Source organism: Ceratotherium simum, chromosome 31, assembly GCF_057802395.1.
Source record: "Ceratotherium simum simum isolate JZ-2026a chromosome 31, ASM5780239v1, whole genome shotgun sequence".
Taxonomy (NCBI): Eukaryota; Metazoa; Chordata; class Mammalia; order Perissodactyla; family Rhinocerotidae; genus Ceratotherium; species Ceratotherium simum.
Genome location: NC_141930.1, coordinates 19439804 through 19455587, shown reverse-complemented (window position 1 = coordinate 19455587; position 15784 = coordinate 19439804). Strand labels below are relative to the sequence as shown.

Below are 15784 nucleotides of genomic sequence, written 5' to 3'. Positions count from 1 at the left end.
ATCTTAATCATTTTATCCCTAGCACCTAATACAATGATTTGCATATATTGTTTCCAATTAGTGTTTGTTGTCTTTTAAATGAATTTTACATATTCCACTCTCTGCTAATTACTGTGGTTTAATCTTTTACGTTGGTCACTGATAGAAGATTTAAAGCCAGAAGAGGCCTTATCATATAATACAACCCCTTCATTTCCTGCAGATGAAGAGTCTGAGAGCCAAGAGAGGTCCGGTGATTTCCTCGTAGCAACTAGGAAATGCTGGGTCTAGAACCAAGTTCTCAGATTTCTTAGGTTAACTACACTTTGTTACTTAAATTGAATTTATGAAACAACTTATACCACTTTCATTTTTTTAAGTAACACCTGCAAGGAGACCTCATCATCTAATATTTATTTCAACAAGCATTTTTTGGAATACCTATTCTGTAAAGAGACATTTGAGGCTCCTGTTCTTAAGTTTGCAATCTTATGGAGAATCTCTTAACCTGGTGTTGATAAAAATGTTATTTGGCAAAAGAAAACAAAGTTTTATTTCCCTTTGGGTAGGAATTTTTTTAAGTTGGAAATTTTACGTTGTTTTATTTCACTCTCAATTTTAAGTTTAATAGTTTGTAAAGTTTTATTAGAGGTCTTCAAATGTGAATTTTAATTTATTTTATTTGTAGGTATTCTCATCTTTTCTATGAGTTTCACCGTCTGTAGTCTTTACCAGCAATCGTGGTTTAATCATTTGTAATAGAGAAGAGTGATCGACTACGAGAAAATGTCAAATCTAAAAATGAAAGAGGCAGCCCTTGTCTATCTTGACAGAAGTGGAGGCCTCCAAAAGTTTATAGATGATTGCAAGTACTACAATGGTATGTTCAGCAAAGGTGACTTTATTTTAGAAACTTTAAAATAAATTCCTATATATAACTATCTTCATTTTTATATTTGTATATTTTTACAGATTCAAAACAAAGTTATGCTGTCTATCGATTCAATATTTTAATAAATCCCTCCGAGGTTGTTGAATTAGATGCTGAACTTGGAAATCACATTTTACACCAGCCTTTAAAAGCTGCTCAAGTTTTTCAATCAGTAAGTTAAAGAAAGAAAAATTTATGCCACATGGAATTTTTGGTAACTTTTTTGTTTGTTTGAAATCACAGGTCTGTTTTATTGCTGTTAAGACTCTCTCATTAATTGGACAATTACAGACTGAAACTCAAGTAAGTTAAATTTAACAGAGAAAACTAAGGTACAGTGCTTTCAAGATGACTTGTAAATAAATATTTTGATATTCTTTTTTTTTTATTAAAAAGGATACATTTTTTTCAAAGTTCAATGGAATATCTTACATATGCATCTTTCCTTTCTATATTATCACTTGTAACAGTAAATATTTTTATAGTGAAGCACTTCAAACATATCCCAAAATAAAGAGAATAATACAATGAACCTCCATATATCTATCACTCAGATTTAATAGTTTACAATATTTTACTATACCTGCATCAATTTTTTTCTGAAATATTTTAAAGCAAATCTAAGACATTCTGTTATTTCACCCCTCCATACTTCAGTATTAACCTCTAAAAATTGTGGACGTTTTCTTATAGAACCACAATGCCATTATTACCCCTTACAAAAATAACACTAATGCCTTGGTATCATCTAATGTCCAGTCTATATTTAAATTTACCCAATTGGGGTCTCAAGAATGTCTCACAGTTGGTTTGTTAAAATCAGGATCAAAACAAGCTCTACACATAATTGATTCTTATATCTCACTCTTTTTTAGTCTAGACCCATTTCCTCCCTGTCCTTTTTTATACCATTGAGTTTTTGAAGAAACTAGTTAATTGTCCTGTAAAATATCTCATAATCTGATTTGTCTGATTATGTTCTTGTGGTGTTTAACTTACTCTTCTATACGCCATATTTCTGGAAAATAGAAGTTGGTTCTAAAGACTTGCTTAGATTCAGATTCTGTCATTTTTACAAGAATACTTCATAGTTAGTGCCGTGTATTTCATATTGCACTCCATTAGGAGAACTATACTATCTGTTGTTCCACTTTTATCAATGCCACAGCTGATCACTGGGTTCAAGTAGTGTCAGTCTGATCTCTCTAATATACAGTCTCCCATCAACTTTCACCTGTTGGATTTTGCAGCCATTGATGATCATCACCTAGAATCCATTATTTCATTAGGAGTTGCAAAATTGTGATTTTTCTAATTTTAGCATCCTTTTTGAATTTATTAGCTGAAATTATTCTATAAGAGAAGTTTTCTCTTGTCAACTATTTCGTTACCCTGAAATACAATTTGTTCAAGAAAGGCAGAATAAGTGTTTGATTCTTTCCATTTATAAATTTTCAGAGAGTAATGAGTTGAAATCTATCAGCTTTCAACAATGACCAATAATTTTTTGGTTTTTGTTTTTCCTTTTTATAAAATTATGAGGAACTCATGAATTTTTAAATACATCTGATATGTTTCAATGAATCTTTGTCATTCTTTTTGATGCTTATATTATCCTACCTTTGGTCATTGGGAATCCCTTAAAGTTTGCTCCTATGTCCTTTTGACACATCCCATTAGTTTTTTATAGCTCCCTTGGTTTCTGGCACAAGGAAATGCACTGGGTCCATCTGGTATATTTTCTGCCCTATTTCCCCCAAGGCGCCTTGGTTCCTTTTAGTGAGAAATTATATTTAGAAATCACAATCTGGGCACTAGAAGTGTTCATTGGTATTGGGTTGTCATTGTTTTATAAGTCTTTTTAGTGGATATAGCCAGGAAATGTGTATTTTTAAAGAAAAATAATGAGTTCATAATGATATTTTCAATTAAAATGTAACATTATAAAAGTTTTGCATCTTTAATTTTATATTTAAATTTCTTTTCTCTTATGCTTAAAATTTTAGTTCCTAATAACACTGACAAATGATTTGCCCTACAAATATACTTACAATATTGTAATGCAAGTCCAATTGGATGTACAGTTTTTATTAATACTATTTTTATGTCTTATTAGATTAATATAGTGCTGAAGTTAACACATTTACCTCCTCTGCCAAGTTATAGTCTTGATCTTTCTGAGTTTCCACTTGATTATACATCTCAAAGATTTTATATGATGCAAGGAATTGTGATTGCAATGACAACTGTAACCAAGTACACACAAGGTGCAAGATTTCTTTGTTCAGATGAAGCATGCCCTCTTTCAAAAGGTAAATATTAAAATGTAAAATCAAAACATCAAGCAATTTGTTGTTTAATCCTAAATTATGTTTACAATTATTTATGAAATATTCAGAGTAGAAAGAATGGAATAAAATTTGGTGTCTCCTTATGTTTATAAGTTTACTTTGCATAATCTTGAAATGCATTGTTTTTCCGCTCCTCTCCCCCACAACATAACAGGTGCTCTTGTATTGCTCAAGTACTTGTTCTTCTCACACGTTATTTCATGATTCTTCATGCTGTTCCCTCTCCATGTAATGTCCTCTCTCAACCCTTTGGCTTAACTTCAGTTTGGTCCTTCTCCAGGACATCTTTTCCATTCATCCTCACCTCTCATTGGGTTGGGTGCCCCTCCTGTCGTCTCTCTGAACACTATGTAAATGAATACCACACATTAAACTGTGTCTTATTGCCACCTATTGAAATTGTGTGTTTAAGTATCCATATCACCAGTACCTTAGCACAGTGCCTGGCAAGAAATAGCCATTCAATAAATGTTAATTGAACTGCTCTGAACCCACATGCAAAATTGAATTAATTATATTTTGAATTAGACTAATTTTAAAGGGTTGAAAATGGATAGCTAAATCTAAAAGCAAATTTAGCTTGCCTCTGTTTTCTTTCAGGATTTCAGTATATAAGAGTGCATGTGCCTGGTGCTACAGAATCTGCAACAGTAAGAAATGACTTTTTGTGTAATCTATGTTCATCTTCACTTCAAGAAGACAGAAAATTCAGAGTACTTGGTGGTAAAAATGCATTTATATTTTGTAATTACAATTTTTAAAATAGTGTCTGATATTTTAATGTGGAAATTAAATTGAATATATATTCTAATAACTAATTCTTTTTTGTTCTTTGCTTTAAGATAAACAGATAGTTGAAATAATTACCACAAAGGCACTTCATGCTTTTCAAGGATATTCTAATAACCAGCCATTTAGGTTTCAATCTCTCACAATTTTCCTAAGAGGTGAGTAAGTTCTGTTTGAACTGAAAGCAAATTGCTATAAAATATATAAAATATGTAATTGACTTGTTTATGCTTGTATATTATAAATGGCACTTCCATAGCTTAAGAATCATAGGTCTTCTTATTTTTGAGTGTTCTAAAGAGGTGTATTTAGCTAACATATCAATTATTCATTTAGTCCTACAACATTCACTTAAAAAGATATTAGACTTGCGATGTCCTAAGCACTATACTGTCTGAGTCACAATTATTTATGGTAATGATCTCTCATTATTCTATGTGTGTGTCTTATGTAAATATTGGAGTTATTGTTTTAGAATATAAGCTTCATGAAAGTAGGGACTTTGGTTTTTTATTGCATATAATAAAAACTCAATAAATATTTGTTAAATGAATGAACATTGACATATGATTAACTGTTGAGAATTGCATGGGTAAAGACCCGTGGGTAGACAGAGTCTGCCACGTAGGGGGAAATCATCAATATCAATAACCCAGGGAAGAGGTGAGTCTTCATTGAGAAGCCAGAACTGTGAAAATGAGGATGGGGCTTAGCCTTTTTTCTTGGGCTAAAATTGTAGGAATTGTTAAAATTGTAACAGAAACTCTTTTCACTATGGCCTGACAAGGATGAGGCATACATGTAAGTCCAGATGATAATAGGTAATTTTTATTTAGCAATTACTATGCGCCAGGCATTCTTACATTTATTAATTCATTTAGCCACAGCAACCCTGTCAAGTAGGTTCTATTGTTGTCTCCATTTTACAGTGTGGAAACTGAGGTACAGAGAAGTTGAGGTACAGAGAAGTTAAGTAACATGTCCAAGGTACACAGCTAGTACATGGCACAGTCATGATTCAAACTCAGGCATTCCAGCTTCAAAGTCTATACTTTTAACTACTTAATTTTATTATATATACTATATGTAAACCATATATTACAATATAGAAATATAAGTGGATGCCCAACTTGTATTTTAGTAGAAAACCCTTTCTTCAAGTAAACTCTTACATAGAACCCAAATAAATTTTTAAAAATTACATGAATAAAAGCAGGCCTTTTGGGGTTGACATCAGAAGAGATACCCAGACTTCCCAGCCTCCTTGACTTCCTTTTGACCTTCCTCTTGTCCACCAAGGAAAAATCCACTGCAGTTTAAACAGCAGATATTTATTTGGGCAATTAGTATTGCAATTCGGGAGACAGATTCAGGCAGAAACCCAAAATGTACTCCAAGGAAGACAAAGAAGGCAAGGGTTTATAAAGGCAAAAAGAGGGCTGGCCCTGTGGCTTGGTGGTTAAGTGCGCGCGCTGCAATGCTGGTGGCCTGGGTTCGGATCCCGGGTGCGCATCAAGGCACCACTTCTCCCTCCATTCTGAGGCCGAGTCCCACATACAGCAACTAGAAGGATGTGCAGCTATGACATACAACTATCTACTGGGGCTTTGGGGGGAAAAAATAAAATAAATAAAATCTTTAAAAAAAATAAAATAAAAAAATAAAGGCAAAAAGAGATAAATTACACAGGTTGTTTTGCAGAATTTTTGGTTGGTGCTGGCAACAACTGTTACTTCTTGGCTATACGTGATTGGTTGCTAAGGCCATCTCTCAGGCAAAAAGTTCTTATCTATGGGAGTAAGCATATTTCTTGAAAGATGATCGAGATGACAACAGTGAAGCACAGTTTCAAAAGTTACATTTCATCTGGGTAGAGATGTGGTGTTGTGTCCATAAGCCCCATTTCCTTAATGGCCTCCCAGCTCCATTTTAGAAGCCTTGACATATGTTACTCCATTTTGTTATCATTTTCCACACGTTGAGCTCAGGACACATCCACCAAACTCTAAGATTCCATGAAAGAGTTGAAAAACTTAGTTTTTATATTCCCCTTGTATTCATTCTGTATCCTTTAGTTGCTTTTGTTGGTGTTGTTTGGTTGGTTGGTTGGTTTTGGGTTTCTATTTTCTCAATTCTTCATCCTGATTCTTCCCTTCCAAGTCTGCAGGGTGTACCAATATGCTCTCTGGAGCTAAAAAAAAGGAGTGAGAGAGAGAAGAAAAAACTGGAGATCACTGTTTGATCTTCACAGAGAGAAGTTAATTCTTGCTCTCCCCTTTGTAAGCCCTTCTTTCATAGCTTTATAACCACCCAACTTCTGTGTAATGAAAGATCAAGATTTTTAGTGTATGTTTTTTAAAATAGATTTTGAACTTGTACAGAAGCCTCACCCAATCTGTAGATGTAGTATTGTGCAAGAGGGTAGACTTTGGAGATAGGCAGACCTACATGTGAATTTCAGTTCTCCTACTTATTATTTAGCATTGCAAGTCACTTAACCTCTCAGTTTCTTCATATATAAAGTAGAGATAACAATATCAATCTTACAGTTTACAATTAGATAATGTAGGTAAAAATGTCTTGCCTATATTAAAGACGGTGAATAATACCTTTTAAAATTATTTTCTTCCCAAATAAAATTATTACTTATAAGGTCATTTTTTGTTAACACTTCTTGTCATTTAATGCAAAGATGTTTCATCTTAAATAGAATGATCTTGTTTTTCCTTTTGACTATAAAAGACTATCTACTTGCTGTCACATTCTTCTTTAAGTTGATTCATCATTGCCTATAAGTATCAAAATTTATCAGCAATAAAATTGCCTCAATTTACATTATTAGTGCCAATCTCTATAGATATTATACTAAACAAAAGTAAATACTTTACAACTAACTCAGCTACTGAATTGTTACTAGTTCTAGATCTACTAGATCTACTAGTTACTAGATCTTTGAACCATATGATCAGGTACAAGTTTTGTTTAGTGAATACATATTTTCTTTTGTGTTTAATAATTTTAGATGAATCAGTGAATAAAATGAATATAGGAAATGAGTATAAAATTATTGGAATTCCAACCTGTGTAAAAACTTCACAAACTACTGTCTGTATAGAGGCAAATAACATCACTTTTTGCAATCCAAAAGGTAAGGAAAATGTTAGTATCATATATTAATAAATATTTAAATTTAAATCCATTTATTCAGGAAAAAAGTATTGGCTGCCTATGTGCTGGGCACTCTTCTAAGCACTAGGGATACAGTTGTGATCAGGACAGTCAAGGTTCCTGCTCTTAAATCGTATGGTAGACAGTCAGTAAACCTGTAAACTAATCAATAAGACAATTTCAGATAATAAATGCTACAAGGGAAATAAAATGAGATAATGTAGATTGTTGCCCACAGAAAGGACTCCTTTCTTTTGGTTAAACCTTATTTTGATTTTTTAATAATTAGCAATGAGAAAAACGTTTCAGGATGCCAAGAGTAGGAGATTAGTCAAAAGGTTTTTCTACCCTACCCTTTATTTTCTAGCTAATGCAATGCTAAGTAACTATTGTGGTCTGAGAAAGAGGGCCTAATAAAATATCATCATTTTCCTCATCAGAGTTCTAAACCAATTAAGAAATAAGACAAAAGAGAATGGCGGATGAGGACCAAAATATCACCTTTATTACCAATAATTTCCTTTAACAATTCCAACATAATTAAGCATTAAGTAAACAAAAGTGGAGAGCAGACCTACTCTTTTAACTTGGCGCACACATATCTAAATGTAGGAAAGGCTAGTTAAATGTTGAATAGAGTTAGATTTTTTGGAATCCCTCGATAACCGTATGCAATAATAGAGGCCCAAGTTGAATTTAAATGCAGGTGGATTCTGGATATCTCTGCTTATCTTGAAGAGAAAAACTTCTTGAAAGAATAAAAATGTTGAAGAAAGAAAGCACTAATGGACACTAGATATTTTAATGATCTTTTAAATATTTTTTTGCTGTGAAGTGTTTCAAGATTTATTGATTTGATAGCGGAACATGACTTATATGTTGGTAGAGAAGTGTGCTTTCTCATGCTGATCTCCAGAATTAGGCAAATTTAACCACCCGAATGTGGCAAGAGCTACACTAAGGTAGCCTCCCTTGGTCCAGGGGCATGGATGCCTAGAGAAATCATTACTTTATGATGGCAGCCAAAGAGGAAGGAGAAAGGGACTGAGTTATATATGCACAGCTATTCCTCCCAAACTGACCAGTTGGATTAAATCACTCATTGCTTTCAGGAGTTGGACAGTGAGGGAGTGGAGACGATCTAGAACTTTACGGTATAGTACAGTATAGTGCCTTCAAAGTAGTAGAGTATAAATCTTCTCTTTTAACAGCAACATTCAAATATTTCCCATTCTGCGTTTAGCCCTCACTAAAGGTGACATTATTTCAAACGTAGGAAGCACTGCAAACACTGCAATACAGGTGCCCCATGATCTGACTTTGCTCACATAGTTCTTAAAAGGAGAAGAATGAAGGATTTGCTTGCAACCCACAGCCAATCTGTGTGGACACACTGGGTGACTGCTTCCTTTTATTACATCCCCTGGGATAGAAATGATAGACCAGAGTGATGTCTAATCATAATTTAATATCATTATAAGAATCTGAGTATGGCATCATTAAAAGAACTACAATTTGATAATATTTTAGATTAATGGAATTAGATATCTATAATGTTATTTTCTTCTTTTAAAACTCTTTTTAATATATGTGTTAATATTTACTTTCAGTTCCTTCAGGAATTAGCGACCATTTCAGGCGTCTCCTCTCTTTGACTTCCGGTTCATGCTGGAAATTTACAGCAATACTTGCCAATATTTTTGCATCACAGATTGTTCCTCCTGGGACTTACAATTTGCTCAAGCTCTGTTTGCTGATGAGTCTAGTACAGACAAGTGACCGTAATAAGGAACTGGAAGATTGCCTGGATATTTTAATTATAACAAGTGATACTCTACTTGTAGACAGGTAAAATATGTGACATGAATTTTTCAAATTTGTAAGTTGGTCACACAGATTTGCATAAATCCTTTCCATGAGCATTATTACAAGACAAATATTTAGAATTTATCTGAGCAGTATAAATATTTAAATAAACTTTTATCAATGAAGTTCAAAACTTTTAAAACATGAATCGAGAAATGGAATATTTGCTTTCAATATTTTGAGAATCTAACCACTCAAAGTTTCAGCCTATTTCCCCACTCAGACCTTCATGAATAAATGCATCCTTCACAGGTTTCCTTTTCTCCCATTCCATGGCTCAGTGTTCTGCTTTTGTATTTTGTTTTTGTTTTAAAATAATCTGCCTCCTCAGAGCCAACAAGCTATTTTCTTATTTTTCTTCAAGATTCCATTCAATAAGACTGATTCAGATAAGGCTGTCACAAGTGCCAAAATTACTATTTTGGGGGTATCACCCTAAACTTGGAATAAGCCTCTACTCAGCATTTTCGGGTTTCCCTCTAGCAAGTACCCTTTCTAAAAAGTTACTTAAATGTTCATAAAGCTAGGAATAAGCTTCTTATATTAATATCTTATATGCAATTGTAAAGCAAAAATAAATTTATAGAATGAATTTAAAATTAAAAAATAAAATTCAAATTAACTTTAACTTAATTGGACAGATGATGCTTTGCTAAAATGAAATTGCAATGTAAATATGGTGCTAACTGCTACAGCTTACACCAATTTACTCTTCCACTAATGAGCATGAGAGTATTTGTTTCCTCATAGTCTCACCAACACTGGGTATTATTAGACTTTTAAATTTTGCCAACTGATGGATAGAAAATGGTATTTTATTTTAATATGCATTTCTTCAATTGGAAGTAAGTTTTAGCATCATTTAGAGCTTGTTAAACACTTTTATAATTTTTCTATAAACCTCTTTGACCACTGTCCATTTTTCTATTAAGTTGTTTATTTCTTTCTTTTTTTTTTTTTGTGAGGAAGATCAGCCCTGAGCTAACATCCCTGCCAATCCTCCTCTTTTTGCTGAGGCAGACCGGCTCTGAGCTAACATCTATTGCCAATCCTCCTCCTTTTTTTTTCCCCCAAAGCCCCAGTAGATAGTTGTATGTCATAGTTGCGCATCCTTCTAGTTGCCGTATGTGGGATGCGGCCTCAGCATGGCCGGAGAAGCAGTGCATCTGTGCGCGCCCGGGATCCGAACCCTGGGCCGCCGGTAGTGGAGCGTGTGCACTTAACTGCTAAGCCACGGGGCCGGCCCAAGTTGTTTATTTCTTATTGATTTGTGATACCTCTTGTAAATTAAGGCCTTTGTCTCTTTTCTTGTTTGTCACTAACCTTTGATATTTTCCTATGATATTTGGGGCTGTTTGATAGATTTGGTTTTTTGTTTGGTTTTCTTTTTTAGGTAAAATTTATATATAGTGAAATAAGCAGATCTTAAGTATACAGTTTGATGAATTTTGGCAAATGTATACACTCCTATAGCCACCACCAAAATAAAATATAGAACATTTCCATCACCCCAGAAAATGCCTTCATTCCCTCTTCTAATCAGTTTCTGTCTCCACAGGTGATTTCTGTCACAATAGGTTAATTTTCCTGTTCTTGAACTTCATATTAGTAGAATCATATGGTACATACTCTTTTAGGTCTGGTCTTTTTGGTTCAACATGTTTTTGAGATTGATCCAGATACGTGTATCAGTAGTTCATTGTTTTTATTGATGAGTAGTATTCCATTATATGAATATACCGGAATTTGTTTATCCAGTCTCCTAGTGAGGACAGTTAGGTTTTACAGATTTTGAGTATTATAGATAAAGCTGCTGTAAACATTCTTGTACAAGTCTTTTTGTGGACATGTGTTTTTGTTATCTTGGCTAAACACCTAGGAGTGGAATTGCCATGTCATAAGGTAGATATATATTTAACTTTATAAGAAACTGCCGGTTTTCAAAAGTGGTTGTGCCATTTTACATTCCTACCAACAATGTAAGGTTCTAGTTGTTTCTGTCCTTACCAACATCTGATGTTGTCAGTCTTTCTCAATTTAGCCATTCTAGTGCATGTGAAATGGTATCTCATTATGGTTCTAATTTGCATTTCCCTGATGACTACTGATTTGAGCTCTTTTTCATATGCTTATTGGCTACTCATATATCTTCTTTATGAAGTATCTGTTCAAGTCTTTTGCTCACGTTTAAATGGGTTTGTTCTGGATGCATGTCCTTTGTCACACATATGGATCATGAAATTTTTCTCCCACTCTAAAGTTTGTATTTCTTTTTTTTTTGAAGATATTTTTGATGAGCAGACTTTTTAGTTTTGATGAAGTCTAATTTATTATTGTCTTTTATGTTTAGTGTTTTCTGGGTTCTGTTTGAGAGATTTTTGCCTACCCCAAGGTCATGAAGATATTCTTTTATGTTTTCTTCTAGAAGCATTATAATTTTAGCTTTTACATTAGGTCTGTAATCTATCGCAAGTTAGTTTTTGTGTATGGTGTGAGGTAGGAGTCAAGGTTAATGTTTTTCCTATGCATTTATCCAATTTTTCCATACCGTTTATTGAAAAGACTTTCCTTTCCCCATTGAATTGCTTTAGTACCATTGTTGAAAATCAACTGAACTAGGTATAAACTAGGGATAAAATTGAACTGGGTATAAATCTATTTGAACTCTCTTTTCTGTTATTTTGACCTATTTGTCTATAATCATGCCAATACCACTCATCCTTGATTATTATAGCACTGTGTTAAGTTTTGAATCAGGTGATGCAACTTTATTCTTCGTTTCCAAGATTTTTTTTTACTATTATAGGTCATTTGAATTTTTGATTAAGTTTAGAATCCGTATGTTAATACCAACCTCCCCCTAGCCCCCCAAAAAAGCCTTTAAGGATTTTGAATTGGAACTGCATTTAACGTTATAAATCACTCTGAGGAAGGATTTGCATCTTAACAATGTTGAGTCTTCCAATCTGTGAATATGGTATATATCTCCATTTATTTAAATATTCTGTAATTTCTTTCAGCAATGTTTTGTAAAGGTCATGCACATATTTTAAGTTGCTTTCTAAGTATTTGATGCTGTTAAAAATGGTAATATTTTATTAATTTCATTTTTCAAATATATACAAATACAATTGATTTTTGTATTTTGACTTGTATTCTTTGACCTTGTGTCAGTAATTTTTAAAATTCCTCAGCTGATTCCAATGTGTAGCCAAGTTTGAGGCCCATCGTTCTATATAACTAGGTTCTCACCCTGCCTGCACATTAGAATCACCTGGGAGAATTTAAAAAAAAATTTATGACTGTGGCCCACCCCAGAGATTCTAATTTACATGACTTGGGGTGGGGCTTGGCATTGGAATTTTTAAAAACTCCCCAGGTGATTTTAATGTGAGCTAGGGTTAAAATCCACTGCTCTTTTTAAATGTCACTCCCCCATTTTATATATCTTCAAACTAACATCCAAATTCCTTAGAAGGGCACATACTCTAGCCATTTTATAGTATCTCCCTATCCACATTTAAAGGATACTGCTTCACCCTCTTTTGCACTGCATATCCATGTCTGCTCATCATAGTTGATTGCACCAGCAAGGTATGATTTTTGTGGCAGGGATTCGAAAGCTAAGTTAACATAAACATATTCCTTTCTCAGAATTTAAATTTGGGAAAGGAAGAGGCCAAGGCAATTGCCAAAGAGATTGGAAAGCAAAAGGATATATATCAAGAGTTACCATGATACCTAGGCAGCAGGGATAGTCATGATGGGCAAGTCTAAATGCAAAAATTCTGAATAAACAAAACAAAGCAATCCATAAAAAGAAGAAGGCCCTGGGCCGGCCCTGTGGCTTAGCGCTCTGCTTAAGCACGGTTAAGTGCACGTGCTCTGCTACTGGTGGCCTGGGTTCGGATCCCGGGTGCACACGGATGCACCGCTTCTCCGGCCATGCTGAGGCCATGTCCCACATACAGCAACTAGAAGGATGTGCATCTACGACATACAACTATCTACTGGGTCTTTGGGGAATAAAAAGGAGGAGGATTGGCAATAGATGTTAGCTCAGAGCCGGTCTTTCTCAGCAAAAAGAAGAGGATTAGCATGGATGTTAGCTTAGGGCTGATCTTCCTCACAAAAAAAAAAAAACAAAAAGAAGAAGAAGAAGGCTCAGTTCAAGTGTCCTTTCTCTGTAGCTTTCTCTGGCTTCCTTCCAGGAAGAAATAATACTCTTTTAACAGATATTCTCATGACATTATTTTAGTACTTATCACATTGTGGTTTAGTTTTTTTGTTTATGTCTCTCTTTCTAAGCTGTGAACTTTCCAAGTTAAGGACCAAGTCTCATATATGTTTTTATCCCTAGCATAGGTGCTCAGTAAACATTGAATCAAATTAGATTTAATTGTGTAGCTGTTACACATTATGACTTTGGAAAATCAAATATTAAATAATAGTAAGAATAATTTATTTTTTCTCTAGGCTTTTGAATTTTAGTATAAACCTTGTGCCCCGTGGTATACATCATCCAGTCTCTACTGAAATTTTTCCTACTCTATCCAGGAATAAGTATGGAACTGGAGCAGTTAGCATTCAAGCTGGCAGTGCTTTGCTGGCTAAAGGTGGTATCTGCTTTATAGGAGACTTGGCTTCATACAAAAAAGATAAACTTGAACAGCTTCAATCAGGTAAACAATGTTTGTTTCAAATTAATTTTCACCTATTTAACTTATAGTCTCATCAGTGTCAAGGAGCTACTTAACAGTTAAGATCGTATTGTAAACATTTTAGGAATTGAGAAATTATATTAAATCACATTTCTCATTTTACCTATATAAATCAAAACAGAGGAATTTTTTTTCTTTTTTTTTTCCTTTGGCGAGGAAGATTGGCCTTGAGCTAACACTCTATGCCAGTCTTCCTCTTTTTGCTGAGGAAGATTGGCCCTGGGCTAACATCCGTGCCCATCTTCCTCTACTTTATATGGGACACTGCCACAGCATGGCTTGACAAGCGGTGCATTGGTGCGCACCTGGGATCCGAACCTGCAAACCCTGGGCTGCCAAAGTGGAGCGCATGCACTTAACCGCTACACCACCAGGCCAGCCCCTTAAAACAGAGGAATTTAATGTGCAAATGCACTGTTTTAGCCTTTGCTTTTAGTCATGGTAACACATGAGTTTGTATTGGGCCAGATTTATTTCCTTTTCTTGTCTTATTGCATTTGCTAGGCCTTCCAATATGATGTTGAAAAGCGGTGATGAGGAGGGATATCCCTGTCTTGTTCTTGTTCTTGATCTTAGCAGGAAAGCTTCGAGTTTCTCATCATTAAGTATGGTGTCAGCTGTAGGTTTTTTGTAGATGTTCTTTTTCAAGTTGAAGGAATTCCCTCTATTCCTAATTTACTGAGTTTTTTAAATAATGAATGGATGTTAGATTTTATGAAATGCTTTTTCTGTATCTATTGATATGATACTGTGATTTTTTTTCAGCAGCCTGTGGAAATTATGGACTACATTAATTGATTTTCAAATATTGAACCAGTTTTGCATACCAAAAATAAATCCCATCTAGCTGTAGTGTGTAATTCTTTTTATACACTGTTGGACTCAATTTGCTAATATTTTGTTCAGGATTTTTGCATCTACATTCATGAGAGATATTGGTCTGTAGTTTTCTTTTCTTGTAATGTCTTTGTCTGGTTTTGGTATTAGAGTAATGCTAGTTGGGCCACATTCATAACTAACAAGGATATGGACAGATATGGACCGGGCAAAGAGCAGTCAGGGCCTTGCATTCTTGGCATACCAGCAAGAATGTGCAGCAATGCTCAGGGCACCTAGCGTATTGCCTCTCCCTGCAAGAGAATGCAGACCCACAGTAATATGGTAAATTGATTTTTGACCATAGCACCAAAGCAAGTAAATGGGGAAAGTTTTTTCAGCAAGTGATGGTGGAACATTTGGCTATGTATTTGGAAAAAAATTAATATTGGCTCATACCTCACAGGTATACATAATAATTAATTAAAGATGGGTCATAAACCTAAATGTAAAAACTAAACCTTAGAGCTGCTAGAAGAAAACAGAGGAGAATATCTTTACCACCTTAGAGTAGGTGATTTCTTAGACAGAACCCAGAAAGCAATAAACAAAATAATTGATAAATTGGACTTCATCAAAACTAAAAAGTTACACATGTTAAAAGGCCCTATTTAAAAAGTGAATAGGCAAGCAAAGAAAAAGAAAATAATTACAATACATATATCTGACATAGGACATATACCTAGAACGTAGAAACAGTTCTTACAAGTCAATAATTTAAACAACAAAGAACCCTGCAAAAAATGAGCAAAAGACTTGACTAGTGACTTCACAGAGGAAGATATACAAAATGACTGATAAGCACATGAAAGAGTCCTCAATATCATTATCAGGGAAATGAAAATAGAAACCACGAGATACCAATACTCACATACAAGCAGGGCCTGATTTATGGGCATGGAACAAGTACAGTTGCACAGAGGCCCTCCTCCTCCTAAAAGAGCCTGGCACTTGGTTAAAACTCTACTGTCACCATCTTCAAATATTTAATAATTTTATCTCTGAACTTATGTTTTGTAAGGAGGTCCAGTGAGACAGTGAAGCTTGCACGTGAGCAGAGGAGATACCTGCATGCTTGTGTCTACTGTACCTTGCAGCCATAT

The 15784-nt window shown here is 34.4% G+C and overlaps 1 protein-coding gene across 1 annotated transcript in view; it reads left to right on the top strand.

Annotated features, from left to right (window-relative positions):
• The first annotated feature begins 699 nt into the window (after positions 1–699).
• Positions 700–15784, top strand: part of MCMDC2 (minichromosome maintenance domain containing 2) — a 38535-nt gene continuing 23450 nt past the window's right edge. The window contains exons 1-9 of the mRNA XM_004436252.3: positions 700–859; positions 952–1082; positions 1154–1213; positions 3027–3222; positions 3862–3984; positions 4104–4208; positions 7073–7198; positions 8829–9066; positions 13561–13766. Of these exons, the coding sequence (XP_004436309.1) occupies positions 766–859; positions 952–1082; positions 1154–1213; positions 3027–3222; positions 3862–3984; positions 4104–4208; positions 7073–7198; positions 8829–9066; positions 13561–13766 (1279 nt within the window). The 5' untranslated portion in view covers positions 700–765. The remainder of the gene's footprint in view (positions 860–951; positions 1083–1153; positions 1214–3026; positions 3223–3861; positions 3985–4103; positions 4209–7072; positions 7199–8828; positions 9067–13560; positions 13767–15784) is intronic.